The sequence below is a fragment of the Venturia canescens genome, chromosome 10 (genome assembly GCF_019457755.1).
Source record: "Venturia canescens isolate UGA chromosome 10, ASM1945775v1, whole genome shotgun sequence".
Lineage (NCBI taxonomy): Eukaryota > Metazoa > Arthropoda > Insecta > Hymenoptera > Ichneumonidae > Venturia > Venturia canescens.
In genome coordinates, this window is record NC_057430.1 from 8,155,190 (window position 1) to 8,173,957 (window position 18,768).

The 18,768-nt window shown below is 35.0% G+C and overlaps 1 protein-coding gene across 1 annotated transcript; it reads left to right on the forward strand.

Annotated features, from left to right (window-relative positions):
• The first annotated feature begins 6,125 nt into the window (after positions 1 to 6,125).
• LOC122417350 (probable multidrug resistance-associated protein lethal(2)03659) lies at positions 6,126 to 14,257 on the forward strand. The gene is made up of 14 exons (XM_043430793.1): positions 6,126 to 6,375; positions 6,505 to 6,747; positions 6,844 to 7,161; positions 7,909 to 8,333; positions 8,634 to 8,790; positions 8,881 to 9,083; positions 9,662 to 10,047; positions 10,436 to 10,650; positions 10,741 to 10,959; positions 11,285 to 11,465; positions 11,561 to 11,746; positions 11,864 to 12,320; positions 12,514 to 13,589; positions 13,899 to 14,257. The coding sequence occupies exons 2-14, from the start codon at positions 6,671 to 6,673 to the stop codon at positions 14,079 to 14,081; spliced, it is 4,083 nt and encodes a 1,360-aa protein (XP_043286728.1). The 5' UTR covers positions 6,126 to 6,375; positions 6,505 to 6,670; the 3' UTR covers positions 14,082 to 14,257.
• Positions 14,258 to 18,768: the final 4,511 nt, after the last annotated feature.

An 18,768-nucleotide genomic window follows, 5' to 3' on the forward strand; every position in this document is an offset into this window, starting at 1 on the left:
AAGTTCATTGGAAAGAGACTCAGAAATTCGTTCGTACAGTGGGGAATCTGGTGCAAATATCAATCAAGGAGGTATAGAGAAGAATCCTAAGGATAGTCAAGAAAAGGTAATTGACCCACACCCTTCAAATAATAACCTAGATGCGACCGAAAATTTGACTTCATTGCATGAAGTCTTGAGTATAAGAGATACTGAACGAATAAAAGAAGATTCGGTCGATATAGAATTGGACTCAAATCTTTTGGCTGCGTTGGGAAAACGCTTGAATGAAGAAATCAGTATTGCCGGTTCTATTCACAAAGATTCAGCCGTGAAAATAAATGAGGTTATCTTGACGGGGTTACCGAATGATTTGAGAAAGGATTTATCTCAAAAATATGATTCCCGAAAATTGTAAATTAATGAAACCCCCTTCCTTGAATCCTGAAATAAAAAGTTCTTTACAAGACACCATATTCAAGAGAGACGAAAGAATATCCATGACCCAAGGCCGAATCGCAATGGGTCTCGCTGCGGTGGCAAAAGTCACTTCCGAAATTTTGCGAATTAATATGAAAGAAAAATACACTTGGGCTGAAAATTTGAGCGATGCTTCCAGGATCTTAGCAGATTTATTGCATGAAGAAACGCAAATCCGAAGAAGTTTAATTCTTCAAAATATAAACCCTTCTTTGCGGGAAACACTTCGGAAAACAACTGCTAATGATCTGCTATTCGGGGAAAAATTAGATGATTGAGTTGAAATAACCAAAAGCCTTCAGAAGTCTGTTCAAGATATGAAAATGTTGACGAAAACGACGCATAATAATAAAACAAAAAACTTTAGCGGCCCGCCACTTCGACAGGTTCACCAGAGGGGACTGGGCGGACAGAAAAACTCGAACCACAATCTGACATTAAAACAATCAGCATTCAACAGTCGCAAATCGAAGTCAGAACAATACAGAAGCCCTCCCCGATATCAACAATGCAAGAGACGTTAGTTGACAAAGTAAGTAATGTTACTGATAGATTGAAATTTTTCTAAAAAGAATGGGAATTAATAACGACGAATCAAAAAATTTTAAGCTGGATTTCAGGTTATAAAATTCCATTCACGAGAATAGTAAAACAAAAAGTCATTCCAGTAGAAAAAAACAGGTCTAAAAATGAATATAATCAGTTATCGCAATCTATAACACAATTAATTGAAAAAGGTACAATTAGGAAATGTACTGCAGAAAATGATCAATTTTTATCCAGTTTTTTCTTCGACCTAATCAAATGGCACGAACCGATTCATTCTGAATTTGAAAAAATTGAATCAATATTTAGAACCAGAACATTTTAAATTAGAAGATTCCAGAATATGCATGAAATTGATTTAGAAAGGAAAGTACAAAATATTTAAGATTCTCCTTTGCAGGTAATCTATACGAGTTTGTATGCTTACCATTCGGTCTTAGTACAGCTCCGTTTGTCTTCCCAAAAATTTTGAAGCCCGTTATGAAATATTTGAGACAATTAGGTTACTCTTCTGTCATATATCTGGATAACATAATGATTCTTGGGAATTCGTATAGTAAATGCAAAGAAAATGGGGAAAAAACATGTGAACTCTTAAAGAAACCTGGATTCATTATCAATACAGAAAAAAGTAATTTAAAACCAAGTAAGAAATGTAAATTTCTTGGGTTTCAATTTGATTCAAAGCGTATAGTCGTTGAATTACCAGAAGATAAGAAAATTAAAACATTAAAACAAGTAGAAACATTCGAATCAAAAAGGAAATGTACAATTAGAGAATTTGCTAAATTTATTGGCATTGTCGGATCTTGTTGTCTGGCTTTTGAATATGGCTGGGTTCATATAAAAGCTTTCGAGAGAGAAAAATATTTAGTACTAAAGGCTAATAATGAGAATTTTGAAGCTTACATGGTTTTGTCAAACAAACTTCTATCAGATTTCCAGTGGTGGAAAAAGAATATCTTGACGAGTTATAAACGTATCGGAATAAAAAATTTTGTTCTAGAAATTTTTTCTGATACATCAAAATCAGGGTGGGGAACGTGTTGTAAAACTGAACGTACACATGGTTTTTGGAGTGAAATGGAAAGAAACTCCCACATAAATACGTTGTAACTTCAATCAGCATTTTTTGGATTGAAATGTTTTGCATCACATCTCAAAAATTGTGATATTCTTCTAAGAATTGATAACACAACTGCCATTGCGTATATCAATCGCATGGGTGGTATCCAAAATTAAGCAATTTGGCGAAACAAATTTGGGAGTGGTGTGAAATAAGGAAGATCTGGATTTTTGCTTCGTATATATCATCAGAAGAAAATAACCACGCTGATTTTGAATCTAGACGATTAGAACCCGAAACAGAATTCGAAATATCGAATGAAGCGTTCAAGATAGTATGCAAGGAATTAGGAGAACCTGAAATTGATCTTTTTGCCACTAGAATTAATTCTAAATGCAAAAAATATATATCCTGGTGTAAAGATCCCGGATCATGGGCGGTTGACGCGTTTACGATTAATTGGAAACCATTCTTCTTTTACGCTTTCCCTCCGTTTACCATTATATTAAAAGTATTACAAAAAAATTGTACGGAAGGATCCACAGGAATTGTAGTTGTTCCGTATTGGACAACACAGCCTTGGTTTCCTCTTTTCATTTCATTACAAATATCAGAATTGATCATCTTTAAACCAAATATGAATCTTCTCCGTTCCTTAAATAGAGAAATTCACCCATTGTGGAATCAAATTACACTGGTTGCCGTAACGCTTTCCGGAGATCGTTTGCTTTGAAGAAGATTCAATAGATATCATGATATCATCTCTGAGTGAATCACCAATTAAACAATATGATGAAGCTCTGAAAAAGTGGTGGTCATTTTGTAACTTAAAACAAGCCGATCCATACTCGGAATCTGTTACTGTCATTTTGGAGTTTCTGTCAAAGGAGTTTACGAATGGAGCGTCTTACGGAACTTTGAATTGTGCTCATTCTGCTATTTCTTTCTTACACGATCAAGAAATTGGAAATAATCTAAAAATTAAAATGTTTTTTAGGGGCATTTCCAAACGAAGACCTGCAAAACCAAGATATGACGTTACTTGGGATCCAAAAATAGTTCTCGAATATATTGTCAAACGGTCAAATGATAATACAGAAAGCCTGAAAAATTTAACGATAAAATCGGTCATGTTATTAGCTTTAGTAACCGGGCAAAGGGTACAAACATTATCTCTTATTGATATAAGAGACATTTCTGAAATCAATAATCGAATAGAGATCAAAATCCCTCAAAAAATAAAAACATCAGGACGAGGACGTTTTCAACCAAATTTAATTTTACCAATTTTTCACTGAGAACCCGGCTATATGCGTAGCTGAAACTTTAAAATATTATATACATAGAACAGAAAATCTCCGCAAAGATCATTTTTCGTTATTTATTTCTTTCAAAAAGCCTCACAATAAAGTTTCTAGTCAAACGTTGAGTCGTTGAATAAAAGATACTTTGTATCTGAGTGAAATTGATGTTAATATTTTCAGCAGCATGTAGAATGAATATAGATATCGAAAGTATTCGTAAAGCTGCTGGATGGACTGAAAAATCTGCTGGCACATTTGCAAGGTTTTATAATCTCTCTATCATTCGTGAAAAAGATTTGTTCGCAAAAGCGATTCTAAATTCGTAAATGTGAAAAAAAAAGATAATTTACTCATTATATTATTAATGTTATATCAATAAAGGTTTCTGTAACTCTATCTGCCGTAAAATCTTTGAACATCTACGAGTTTATCTAGAGGAAGAGGCGCGAAATATAATTTCATGATTAAACGAACTTGCCTGTAAGTGAAGTTTGATCATGATTGTATGAAGCGCCTCCTCCGAATAGATCAATCCCAACCCTCCCTTATATATAACTTTACCCCAATTAATTTACGGCAGTACTTTAAAGAATGGCGATACATACAACGTAGAGACGTTACTATGGCAATTACAAACTTTAAAAATTGTGGCAAGACGGTGTAAAGTAGGGGTACTACGAGTTGATCTATCCGGAAGAGGCGCTTCATACAATCATGATCGAACTTCATTTACAGGTAAATTCGTTTAATCATGTAATAAAGACGGAGATATCAGAAAATGATACTGAAGTTGAAATCAAAATCTACATTTGGCTTGACACATTTTTTAAATAAAAAATTGTTAATGAAAAACTGAGCCAGATTACAAGAAGGCTGATGAACAAAATTCATCACTTCCGATGAAAATATGTCGTATTTTCTATTGGTCTCCCATTTCATTTTATGTAAAGTTCATATTTGAGATCCGTAAAGCTTACAATCTTAGCTTAGGATTACAACCGGACATATTTCCTTTCCCCATATTTCAGATCATGTGCCGTTTTTACGTTGCTAAATATCAGAGGATCTTAAGATAGCTACCGTTTTTTACACTTTGTCCAAAAGACCGATGGAAAACTATATTTTTTTCTTTTTGAGGTTCGTTTTTTCCATTTTTCATGTCATCAAGGAAAGTAAGTATTGAATGTTTTGACGATGTAAATTATGTTAAATCATTCTCCTATGTTTTTTTACGAGTTTATATCATTGTTCTTCAATTTTTTTCATTATTTATTAGAGATAAGATTCAAAGGTCTGATTCTAGAAGGTTTATCGATTCTTGTTATAACGGTTATGAATATTTCTGGAAATCGATCTACGTCTATTACGATTATAAGTTCTGGCCACCCAACAACGTGTTTTTAGATAAAAAGTCAATGCTACCCTGATATACATTGTGAGTTCATGATGACGCAATGTTTTCCAGATTCCTAGGACAATTGATTTTTATAGTTGTTCTAGGATCCACTTGTTTTCCTTTTCAATAGGATTTAATTTCATCCGGGCTTCTCATAAGGCAATGGTCTTGAAATAGATGGATATTTGTGAATATACATGGGAACTGTAGTCAGCAAATAGGCTTGTCCAAGTTTTTCCCACCTAACTTTAATCGAGTGGTATTTTCGAGAGTATTGAAGAATTTAGATTGTTATCTCAGCGTTCTCAACGGGGAAGAACAAGTTTCATTGTAAAAAACCTAGTCATCGCTCAACTCTATACTTTTTATCTTTATCTCCGGTATTAGGCATTTTAGTTGATCGAGATCGCATCAGTAAGGTATCTATTTTAGAAACAATTACGAATTATTTAAATGAATGAAATTCTATTGTATACACCTCATGGGATTTAAAATAAATAACTGTGTGAAGTTCAATTAATTGGCTAGTTTATCGAAGCTATGTGGCGTGAAATATTTAATGTCAAAAAAGATTTTGCAACTGTACAATGAGGTTCACTGTCGAGTGAATATGTGCGTGGGTATTATAAAAGAGACAATCGTTACTATCTGTAAAATTTAATAAAAATGATTGTGGTTGATGAAAAGATATGATTATCTGCATGAAAAATATTTAGAAACGTGGTATCAAAAACCCGGGAATATATCGTTGGTATCAATTTTATATGATCAGAAATGTATTTTTGGTTAGCTCGTTACCGCTTGTGCCCTAGTTTATGAACTCAATGTACTCGCGACATCTCTAATATCTCTTCCTATACTTTGCAATATTTATATCACGATGAATTTTTTTAAATTTGTTTTTTCAACAAAAAATTAAACGACTCGGTCAAAAAAAAGCATGAAACTTTCCAAAAAACGAAAAGGGACCCTCTCACGGTTGACCGGAATGAAAATGACCAAAAATTGAAAAATGCCTGCCAGATAACAAATTTTGTTGTTTTCGATATTGCGATAACGTGAAAAATGGTGAATAAAATCCCTCCGAAACGTTTCTAATCAAAATTGTCTGCATTCGACAGAGCGATATAACTTTTAATACAGCAAGAAATATACATATCCAAACTTTTGAGCCGTAGTATGACGTGTGGCGTTTATCTCTGTCTCCGACGGATTATCAGTCAGATACGGAAGCTATAAGCCCGGGTATGAGGAAACACGATGGTTTTTAACCGGCAGCATAAGTAGCTAAACAAAGTTCTCGGGGACTATTCCATATACGTGATCAATTATCGTTCTCGTGAAGTAGGTCAGCTCATATGCTAAGCCCGACAGTTCTGTGAACACCCGTGTTTTTTCCTGTTTTCATATGGAATATATATATATTCATATAGTGAGCAAACAATTATAAATTCATACTAATTGTGAGTTATAAACTCAACGACCATTGCAGTTGTAGAAATCGCTCGTGCTGGTCAGTAAATAAAATCAAGATTTGATGAAAGAAGAGAAAGAGAAAGAGAACATGATGCAGAAATTGTAAAAGACAAAAAATCACACACAAAGTATGTAACAAGCACGTAAAATCTTCCACCGCCGAATTCCTTGTTGAAAAAATGTTTACAAATTAGCGAGTAATTCAAAAATCAAATAGGAAATATAAATAATGCTGTTTAAAATTCAATTTCAATTAGGGATCGATATGTATACTTACGTAAAAGCAGTTATCGTAAAAAGTAACCAAATGGGACACACATTTGATTAGACACTTACAAAAAGATAAAAGAAGTTTAACGGTGCGAAGAGTTATTGCGGTGTGAGTTCAATTGGCTCGAAAGAGAGAAACGAAACCAATTTATAATGGATGGTACAGCACAGATCGAGAAAAAGAAAAATCCGAGAGAAAGTGCAAATCCTCTTAGTGCTCTAACATATTCGTGAGTAAAATCTCAAGTAAATTTTCTGTTTTCTTTTGTTCACATTTGTTTAAGTATTTCGTTTATTTTTGCCTTTCTTGTGGACTATTTATGCAGATGGATTCTCAAGACCTTTTGGGTTGGCTATCGAAGAGATCTCGAAATCGAAGATCTCACGCGACCTCTGAAGGAACATAAGAGCAGCATTCTCGGTGAAAAAATAAGCACCGCTTGGGAAACTGAACTACAGAAAATAGAAAAAACTGAAACCAGTCGATCAAACCAAAATGTTACCAGCGAATATACGGAAGGAGGAAAAGCTAGTGTAAATTCCAAAAAACGACAACCCAGCTTAATGAGAGTGTTAATTAAAGTTTTCGGTCTCAAAATCATACTCTACGGCATTGCACTGGCCATTATGGAAATTCTTCTCAGGTAAACCATTCCCCGATAATTACTCTACTTTTAAAAACAAAGAAAGCCATAACCTTGACACTCAAAATTCTATTTGATCCGCAAAAATTAACAAGATTTAGTCCTAACTGAGATTTTTTTTAAAACAAAAAGAACTTTTGACTGCCACAATAAAGGAAATGCTCATCAAGTACTCGATCCAATTTTTTTCAACTCAATTTTTTTGCATCGAGATTTTTTTTATTCGAATTTTTGTTTCGCTGTATGAAAATGAAATTGGAAAATCGATAATGGATTATAATATATTGGAGTGTTAATACTTTTGAAAGTTTTATTCATTTCGCGACTTTTTGTCAAATTTATATTAAATTTTCGATTATTCTGTATACTTTCTGAACTTTCTCATTGCGAATGATAGAGAAAATATAGGTTTTGCAATAAAGTTTTTGGTAGGAACAGATTTATTGAAGGGATACACAATGATATGGTTATGGTTTTTTATGAAAATATTTTTGCCAGGATATTTTCGTCACTCAGAACCATTAAATGAAAAGAATTAATAAACTCGATTTAACTTTATTCAGAGCATTTATGCTATTTTTTCATCGTTCGTAGAGGACCTGAACTTTCTAGATTCGTTATCGATGTAAAATAAACTCAAAAGTGCTCGAGCATTCACTAAAATATTAACATGTTAAAAATACTTTTTTCTCTCTCATGCCCTAGCAACAACTACCAATAATGTATTTACCTCGTTACAAATTGCAGGGTTTTGCAGCCATTATTTTTGGGACGTTTATTACAATATTATTCCGGAGAGAATCCATCATCGTTGGACGCTTATCTGTTTGCGGGCGGCGTTGTATTGTGTTCGGCGGTAAATATTTTCGTCATGCATCCGTATATGATGGCAATACTGCATATGGGAATGAAAATGCGGGTTGCTTGCTGCTCGTTGATATATCGAAAAGCATTGAAGCTTTCGAAAACGGCGTTGGGCGAGACAACGATTGGACAAGCAGTGAATCTTTTGTCGAACGATGTCAACCGCTTCGATGTTTCACTTATCTTCTTTCATTACCTTTGGATTGGGCCACTCGAGACAATTGTTTTGACATACTTTATGTACCAAGAAGTTGGACTCGCCGCCGTAATTGGCGTTGCGTCACTCCTAATGTTCATACCACTTCAAGGTAAGTTCGCTATTACACCACGATCAACTATTTTCTTCATTTTTTCATTTCGTTCTCATCTCATCTGACAAATACTTGCAGGGAAGTAATTAATTGATAATTGTCTCATGATTAACTTTTTTTGCTCTTACTTTTTTTTTATATGATTTTTTTTACTCATAAAGAGGGTATCCGAATGTATGTAATTTCTTGAAAATTCGAACTGAAATAAAATCGAAATATTTCATAAGCATCAAAGTGTTAATTGAAATGCGAGTAATTAGCAATTTCACGATTCATTTGCCTTGCTTTGTTTCACAGGATTTCTTGGTCAACGATCTTCCGTCCTGAGATTAAGAACTGCCATAAGAACTGACGAGAGAGTGCGACTTACCAATGAGATAATAACAGGCATACAAGCCATTAAAATGTATACGTGGGAATACCCCTTTAGTAATTTAATTGACAGAGCTCGAAGGTACTTTCAAAATTGTTATTTTTTCTCAATATTCAATGCTTTTCATTCTGCTTTAATGAGATTTTCATGTATTTTTGCTTATTTTCACAGGCGCGAGATAAGCGTTATAAAATCGACATCGTACATCCGTGGAGTGATCATGTCCTTCATGATTTACACTACGAGGTTATCCCTTTTCATCACCATACTCGTTTATGTTTTACGAGATAAAAACATAACCGCCGAAAAAGTTTTTATATTGACGGCTTATTACAATAATTTAAGACAGACGATGACTATATTTTTTCCGCAAGGTAAATATACAGGAGCAAGATACGAATACAATATTATAATTTTTGTGTTCTATTTTGTGTGTATGTTATACTGCAATTTTTGAATCTCTTCTTGATTATTAGGCGACTAAAACACTGACGTTTTATGTACTGTTATTTTTTTTTATGAAATAATATTATTTATCATTTACTAATACGAGACTTAATGAAATCCGTAAGACGAAATTCATTCGCCATGGATATTTCGAGGACTAGTTCTCATTGTGATACTCAAGCACAAACAATATATCTAGGATCATAATTTGATTCAATCTCTATGTTTAAAACGCGCACCTCATGCAGCAGCAGAGTGAATGAATTAGAATCGCAGTAGAGTGGTAGCAGATCTTAAATTCAGGCGTTTCTTATGAATTAACTTCATGTAACAGATTTTTTTCTCATCGGTTTATCCAGAATAGAAACAAAAAGTAAGACGTTGAGAAAAAACTTAATGATTTCTGAAAATGAAGAAGTTTTAATTATAAGATATCAGTTTTATCAAAACATTGATAAAATTTATCAAAAAATCAAAACATTATGTATTAACGATTTCGTTTAAGGAGCAACACAAGTGGCCGAATTATTCGTGTCAATCAAGCGGTTACAAAGTTTTATGATGTATGAAGAAATTGATAATATCAATAAGAATGGAAAGGAAAGCTTGGGGTCTCTTATCCCTGTTGTGAATGAGAAAAAACAAGAAACGGAAGACAAGGATGAGCCCTCGGGAAGTCGTCACAAAGGCACTGGTGGCGGTGGTTCTATCATTCTTGATGGTTGTTACGCCAAGTGGTTAAGCTCCGATCGTGAGGATACCTTGCGAGCAATCAATTTGAAAGTTAATCCAGGCCAGTTGGTTGCTGTTGTGGGACAAGTTGGATCTGGAAAATCCAGCTTGCTGAATGTAATTTTAAAAGAATTGCCTGTACATTCAGGCAGTATAGAGGTTCGTTGAATATTAAAGAATTTTTCAACACAATACTTTAGTTACTGGAATATAAGACATTTCGATTAGACTCTCACCCTCATTCGTTTATATTTATAATTTTTCGGACTGTCTAAATATGGTTAAATGCGCTTCAATATTAGTTTTTTTTTAACTCCCATGGGAGCGTTCAAATGAAAAAGACACGAAGATCTCAAAATCGTCATAATCATGTATACTATGATACATTATAAAGAGCGTGTTCAATTAATACATTGAAGTATTTTCCTCATTGTAGTTTTCCACCGCGAAATTTTTACATTTTGATATGGAAAAATTGAATTCCAAATTTTTATCAGTAGTTACAACCAGCTTTCATTTCTAATGAATTTCTTAATTTTTAATTCAGGTGAACGGCCATATCGCGTACGCGAGTCAAGAGGCTTGGCTTTTTGCTGGTTCAGTGCGGCAAAATATACTGTTTGGACGAAAAATGGAACAGCGTCGTTACGATCAAGTCGTACGTGTTTGTCAGCTTAAACGAGATTTTAATCTTTTACCATACGGTGATAGAACAATAGTGGGAGAACGAGGGATTAGTTTGTCTGGTGGTCAACGGGCAAGGTATATTGAACATATATCGATACGTAGCAGCACTGCTGTTAATTGGGTTTCTTTTTTTTCGTCATAAGTTAAACGATCCCGTGTTTACAGAATAAACTTAGCGAGAGCAGTATACGCTGATGCTCCAATATATTTATTTGACGACCCTTTGAGTGCTGTTGATGCCCACGTTGGCAAGCATATGTTCGAAGAATGTATAGAGAAATATTTGAAAGGGAGAACCAGAATTCTTGTAACCCATCAGTTGCAATTTATCCGAAACGTCGATTGGATCGTCGTTCTGAAAGATGGTGCTATACAGACTCAAGGGTAATGACAATAATTCGAATTGAAATTAAAATTCAAACGTGAGCGAAAATTATCTAATGTTCAGTATACACACTGCACGTTACCTTTGCTATTTAACAATCATGCTTATCAGTGCTTAGCATCAAGACGCTACGTTCTTCATAAAAGTTATCATACTTTGTATTTAATTATTTCATGCAAGTACTAAACAATCTAATGATCAATCATCATACATAAAAAGATTGTAGTAACTTAGAGATGATTAAGGCGTATTTCAAAATTTGGTAACAGCTTCGTTTTCGAACTCCCGAAAGACTTGATGATTTGGAACAGGACTTTTTCGCAGAACTTATGAGCAGTTAGCGGAAATGGATGTCGATTTTGGTCGGTTACTCGAGGTCCAATCGAATCAAGATGAGAACTCGTCGACGCCACCGAGTCGGAGTGTTTCTCGTCAAACAAGTATTAGTTCGCAAAGCTCGTCAAGGACCAATGAAACTGCTGGCCAACAGAATCAGCCCGTTGAAGTAATCGAAGAAAAATTGCAAAAGTTCTTCTATGTTTATCAGCATCAGCATTATCATTAGAGATGTGTAAAATGGTATATTTTTACTGGCCCAAGGTTGCCGAGATGCGAACGAAGGGCAGTATCGGCGGGCACATCTATTCGGCGTATTTGCGAGCTGGTGGCAATTGGTTCATCGTGATGCTTGTCTTTTTACTGTTTGTTGGAACCCAACTGGCAGCCAGTGGTGGTGATTACTTTATCGCTAAGTGGGTCAATTGGGAAGAACGCGAACATGAGAATGTGAGTTGATTGATCATCGGCCATATCTGTCCTTTGAGTGTTTTTAATTATTTTATGAAATTGCAGATTGCGTGAAATCAGGATCTAAACTAATGAAATGAAAAAATATGTTTGTAGAAATCTATTGAATCTGGGCTGGAAGCAGATAAATATGTGAGGCCTTTAGACAGAGATACTTGCATTTACATCTACAGTTCTCTGACTCTACTCACGGTATTACTTACCCTCATACGATCGTTCTCCTTTTTCGGGATATGCATGAAAGCATCGATAAGACTTCACGATCGTATGTTCCGCAGTATCAGTCGCGCAACAATGCGTTTCTTCAATACAAACACTTCGGGTCGTGTGCTCAATCGTTTCTCCAAAGACATGGGTGCTATAGACGAGTTGTTGCCTATAGCGATGATCGATTGCGTGCAAATTGGTTTGACACTTTTGGGTATTATAGTCGTAGTTTCTATTGCCAACCCTTGGCTCATGATACCAACCGTCTTGATCGGACTGATTTTTTACTTTTTGAGAGTCGTTTATATGGCCACGAGCAGGAGTGTCAAGCGTCTCGAAGGAATAAGTAAGTATTTTTTGCAATGATAGCTAGCAATGACTTTTTGAAAATGGAAATTCATTTTTTATGAAATTTTTATATTGAATACATTTTTTATATTGAAAATATTGAAATATAAATTGTTCGAATGAAAAAAAAAACGAACCACTACTCCTGAGATAAAAATTTTTCTCTTGGTAATTACGAAATTTTATCACAGCACGATCGCCCGTATTTGCTCATTTGAACGCAACGCTCCAAGGCCTAGCTACGATCCGTTCATTCGACGCTGGTGAAGTTTTGACTAAGGAATTCGATCATCATCAAGATCTCCACTCGTCTGCTTGGTACATATTCATCGTTTCATCTCGTGCTTTCGGCTTTTGGCTCGACATTTTTTGTCTAGTATATATTGCTCTTGTGACCCTGAGTTTCCTTGTACTCGATAACGGCGACGATCCTACGTTGACACCAGGTGGAAATGTTGGCCTCGCGATAACTCAGAGCATAGGATTGACGGGAATGTTCCAATGGGGAATGCGTCAAAGTGCCGAACTGGAAAATCAAATGACATCAGTCGAGCGAGTACTCGAGTACAACGATGTGCAGAAAGAACCGCCTCTTGACAGTACACCGGACAAGAAACCTAGAGAGACGTGGCCTGAGGAAGGGAAAGTTGAGTTCAAACGTGTTTATTTACGTTACTCACCGCTCGATCCACCAGTATTGAAGGACCTCAATTTCATGATCAGACCACGCGAGAAAATTGGTATCGTCGGTAGAACTGGGGCCGGAAAATCCTCATTGATACAAGCCCTGTTTCGTCTCGCAGACATCGAAGGCAAAATCGAGATCGACGGTGTCGAGACTGGTGAAATCGGTCTTCACGACTTACGTTCAAAAATCAGTATCATCCCACAAGAACCTTTCCTCTTTTCCGGTACGCTACGATCTAATCTCGATCCCTTTGAAACGTACGAAGATAATTGCCTCTGGGAAGCATTGGAAGAAGTTGAACTCAAAGAAATGGGCCTCGAAACTCTCATCAATGAAGGCGGTAGCAATTTGAGTGTTGGCCAACGACAATTGGTCTGTCTGGCTCGTGCTATCGTACGCAACAATCCTGTATTAGTACTCGACGAGGCAACCGCTAACGTTGATCCTCGTACGGATGAGCTTATACAGAAGACGATAAGACGGAAATTTGAAGACCGTACGGTTCTTACGATAGCGCATCGACTTAATACGGTGATGGATAGCGATCGGATACTTGTTATGGATGCCGGTTCTGTTGTGGTGAGAACTTTCTTTCCTTTTTCAAAATTTCGTTTAAAAAAATTGTACTCCAACTTGTCGAACGATGCGATCTTCTTTTAATTCACTTTCTGTGTACGTTTTCACAATAAATTTGCTTTCAAAACTCTATGTAAAAGGATTGGCCTGAAAAATAATCATTCACAAGTACATCGAGCCGTCCATGATCTTTTAAAACTTTTCTCAGAAAAAATAAATAAATTGAGAATACAAAATTGGAGTACAGTAACCGCTCTCTCTTTCTTTCTGCTGAAAAACTATATTCAAATTCATACTTTTTCATTTTGTTAGGAATTCGATCACCCTCACGTCCTTTTACAGAACGATGAATCAGGATTCCTGTACAGCATGGTTAATGAAACCGGAAAACTGATGGCGGAAGCATTGATCAGAATAGCGAAAGAAAATTATTTGCAGCGACACGGTATGACGCCTGTACCGATGCACGAAGAGCACAAGAAAGAAAAACGATAAATATCGTTGTAACATAGATCGATGGGAATTCATTTAGTTATAATGCGTTCTGACTGGTCCAATAGTAGGTTCATAATATTGAAGTTTTTTTATATATTTATCATTATGATTATTAATATAGATAATTTTAATTTTCGGCAGAAAAAAAGTTTAATATTATTTTGACACAATAATAATTTTTTTCGTAATTCATATTATAGTCATTATATCTATGATTGTGATAAAATTTACTTGAAAAAATCGATTTTTTGTGAAAAAAATGTCAACATTGAGGTCAACGTATTGTTGAACAAAAGACGGTTTAAGAAATATAATTTATTTTTCGTACTTATTTACTCTTGGATCTTTGTTCCAAGAAATGGATATTACTATTATTTTTCGTTGCGTTATTTGCAATGCCAATTTATGAATAGTTCAAGTACTATAACATGATTGAAAAGTATGGGTAAAAAAAATCGGATCGTTTTTTCCTCTGCTAACAAAACTAACGTGCTGAAGTTAATTCGGCAATAAATTCGAAGATAAGAGGTATTTATGATTTCCTGTGTCCAGGGTGCATATGCGTTTGTAAGTACTTGTAAAAATGGAAAGTTGAAGAAAAAAAGGTATGTGAGAGTGTCGAGTGTGTCACAGGATGTACCGGTTTACAATCTATGTACTGCTTTAGGGTAGCTTGGATACTCTGGAGTACGTACTATGTTTAAATATATTATTGAATATAAGCTATTTATCGGCGAATGATGATAGAGATTTAGAAATATGCTCGTGATAGTGGGAGAGTTAACCTAACACCTTCCTCCTTTAGATTGAACGTCTCGCCCAATTAGATTAATTTGGATTTACTCGTGAGAGTTTGCGACGGGTTGGTAATCGTCATTTGTCGATTTACAATAATTTTAAATTTATTTTACTTATGAACTAAAAATTACAGTGTTGTTGTGGTGATAATTCAATTATTGTACGTTCTTACGAATAAGCGTTTTAGAGTATTTGTTCGTTATTATTTATTTCTTATGTGTAGTGATTAAGATATTTATTGAATTTTGACCGGTGCTTCTGGCTAATTTTGATTTGATGTGTTGTTAGGATGACGAATTAAGGTATGTATTGTATATATTGTTTGTTTTAATTAATAATTTTAAAGTTATTGGTTATTATTACGTAGCTTTTGTGTCTTTAAAATTATTGTTAATTATATGTATTGTTCTTAGATGCAATACTGCTGTCCGTGGCACGTAAGGCTATTGACCATTCTTTCAACTCATTTTTCACAGAGTCATTTCGCTTTTACGTTTTTTTTATTCGTATTTTTCTTGAAAGAGTGAAATCTTTAGCATTATGTGCATGTATATAGTGCCATGTCTAGACGCCGCGCGGGTCAAAAGCATCAGATTGGGAAAGCTATCGCGGTCGCGGCCGGAAGGCCTGCACATAAACGGGGAAACAACGTCAGTATTTTGAATCAATTAATCCGATTCGGACTTGACAAATTTCAGCACGATCAGCGTGACAGAAGTCTCGCTCTTGCCATAAAAGTGCTCGTGCCCGTCGAGTGCAAAAACGACATAAGATTGTCAGAAAACTTTCTGACTAATAATTTTGAATCGGTGCGAGTGATATCCGCATCGTTTCTGACGTAATAATTCAACGGAAAGTCTAGCCTGTATTCTGTATATCTATTAGGGTGCTTAAAAAAAATCGATTTTTTTTTTTTTCGTGGGCCGAAGAGGGATGTTAGTACATGTAAAAAAAGTGACTTTCCCAAACTTTGAAATTAAAAAAAATATATTTAGCGGTCCCACAAACGATTTTTTTATGTTTTTTCCTATTTTGAGGAAAATCGTCATGGAAAAAGTCTTAAAAAGTCATGAAACGTTATGCAAACATAAAATGCACTTTCTTTGTTGAATAAGTGAAATATTGTGAGCATAAAATACATTGAATAATGCGCTGAACATGTGTATTCCAGTATACTACGCAAATTCATTGCAAAATTATGTTATATGTTTTTTGAATATTTAGCTCGGAAATAATTTTTCTCTGCGCTGAATATGAAGCATATTTTTCCCATGTTTTTTGCGAAGCCCCTAGCTCATGTAGCTGTTGAGCTTTGTCCTTGTCGTGGTCACAGTAGCTCTGTTTATATTGCTTCACGGTCTACAATGTAACAAGTACAAGTGCACTAGTACGAACAAAAATGTCATATGAACAGAAAAGTCATTTGAGGGACCGTTTAATTAATGATTTTTTTTTTCAACACAAAGGTAAAGTTTCATGTATTCAAGGGAGAAGTGCATTTTATGTTTGCATAACGATTTATGATTTTTTTCATGACGTTTGTTCCCAAAACAGGAAAAAAAAATACAAAAGTCGTTTGAGGGACCGTTATATATTTTTCAAAAGATCTGAAAATTTGAGTAAATCATTTTTTTTACATGTACTAACACCCCTCTTCGGCCCACGAAAAAAAAAAAATATCGATTTTTTTTGAAGCACCCTAATATCTATATATGCATATCGATATACAGAATGCTTGTTCGCTATTTTATCGTTCTAACTTTTGACCCCCACCCATGCAAGTGTTGAAAGACATGACGTTATGACATCTCCGACAACGATGACGGAGTTAATGTCAGCACTCAAGATATTCGAGACTCAATGTGCATGATGATGGTGACGACGGTGATGATAGTGGTGATAAAGGCCCTGATTATGACAATGGTGAAGAAATGCGCAACATCCTCGACGAAATAGAGCCCCAATTTGAATACTATGACCGAGACATCGAATTCCACGAAATCAAGCCACGAAAAGCCAAAATTTGTTGTCCAAAATTTGATCTTTCGGTTAAGTTAAATTAAATTACAAATCCATCACACTGTAAATCCAAGTGTGTTATTGCCAACACACGTAAAGTGTGTTCTGTACTTAATGCCGTAAGCAAATTGTAGATTTCTTGTGGTCACTTTTTACACGTTTTATGGTGTGTTAAAAATCTATAGCTTCCTTATGGCGCTAAGTACAGAACACGCTTAATGTGTGTTAGCAATAACACACTTGGATTTAGAGTGCATTTTTTGGTCCTCGTATTATTCATTTGAGCGATCCTATCACCATACTCGGGGTCCGTACGGGACCATTAGACATCAAATTCAGTTTCTCCATTTTTCCCATTTCCATAGATTTTTTAATATCATTCTAAATTTCATGATAAATTGCATTCTGAATCTATCGAGACTAATTACTTCACAATTGCTTTATAATTTTACTTTCTGATAAAATAATTAAATCCTGTAGTTGACGAACCCGACATGAGTAACCATTGCATTACTGCAAATTCCTTATCATCATATCCTCTCATTCATGGCTTTTCGGCCTATCCTCCCCTGACATTCTATCCATATCAAGAAACGAGACTTTCGTCCCTTAATAAAGGACTTAATTGTCTTGACCCGAAAAACAAGTCATACCCATTTTGCGTTCTCTCCAACTCCGAGAAGCTCCTGGAAACGTTGTAACAAGGGCGTCTATAACTGAGGCTAAAATGAAATTCGATAGAAATTTTCTCACCTCTATTCCTTAAACATTCCCGATCATTAAATACTAGATTCCTCTTTACGGATCCGTAAAAGAAAATAATTTTCAAAAAAATTCCGCGGCATGTCAAATCAAGCAGCGCACCAAAACACGATTTCATAAAAGAACCCACGGAATTCACATCCTCAAACAAAGAAATGGAGATCATAAAAAATACGGAGAGATCTAATGCAAAATAGATCATCGCTATAAAAAAAAAAAAAAAAAAAATCCCGACTCAGTCCTAGGTGTGTGTCAGATGTCGTGGTGTGAAATAATTACCGAATGTTTTAGATATTGTGTGAATTGAAACTACATCCTTCTACCCGCAATCGAGTGGATTTCTCAAACGAAGTTATCGGGTACTGTCAGACACTTGAATAATGCGTTTCCGGTAACCAAGCCTCAAACTAAATTATCCTTGACTATTTTATTAACAATGAAAATAATAAATACAAAATTTTATCTCACTAGAGATGTTTTCGAACTCGGTGGCGAAACGTAGGTATGTCGATGAAATGTGATATTTTTTTCGGATAAATAAGTTAACAAGAACGTTAACATAAAGATTCAGAAAAAAATACGAAATAATATAAGTTTCTGATAGTCTCAATAATTTGGTTTCAGCTTCAATTCTATTCTTGTTGATTGTTATTTGCTCACTATTTTATGTTACATTTTATGCATGATACAGCCAAGGAATACATTAAAATTCAGCCTCGGTCAGTGAAAAATTGAATTAAATGAATTGTTTGCTCGATAAAAGATAAATTGAACCAAATACTTTATCTCGAACTCTCGTTCAGACTCATTATAATTCATTAGATTCCCTTTCAGTAATTCTTGGCAAATCCATCAACCAAATAATACGGGATGAGTCATCATACATTCGGATATATAAACATGAATGCCCATGCAATAGCGTACCAGATCGTCATCGTTCTTTTCATAAAAATTTTGAACTACAATGAATGGCGAGCGAATCAACGTAATATCGATAATGAAAACCGATATGACAGCTTATCGCTCCGATTTCTGTAGATCATCTATTTCCGACAATTGACTTTGGAAAAGATCCACAATAATCCGGTACGTCGGATTCTCAGTAAAC

Excerpts from the sequence above, each read along its gene's own strand:
- LOC122417350 (XM_043430793.1), top strand. The coding sequence starts at position 6,671 with ATGGATGGTACAGCACAGATCGAGAAAAAGAAAAATCCGAGAGAAAGT. Across the intron at positions 8,791-8,880 it reads TTAATTGACAGAGCTCGAAG|GCGCGAGATAAGCGTTATAA; the intron begins GTACTTTCAAAA and ends TTATTTTCACAG. Across the intron at positions 10,048-10,435 it reads TACATTCAGGCAGTATAGAG|GTGAACGGCCATATCGCGTA; the intron begins GTTCGTTGAATA and ends TTTTTAATTCAG.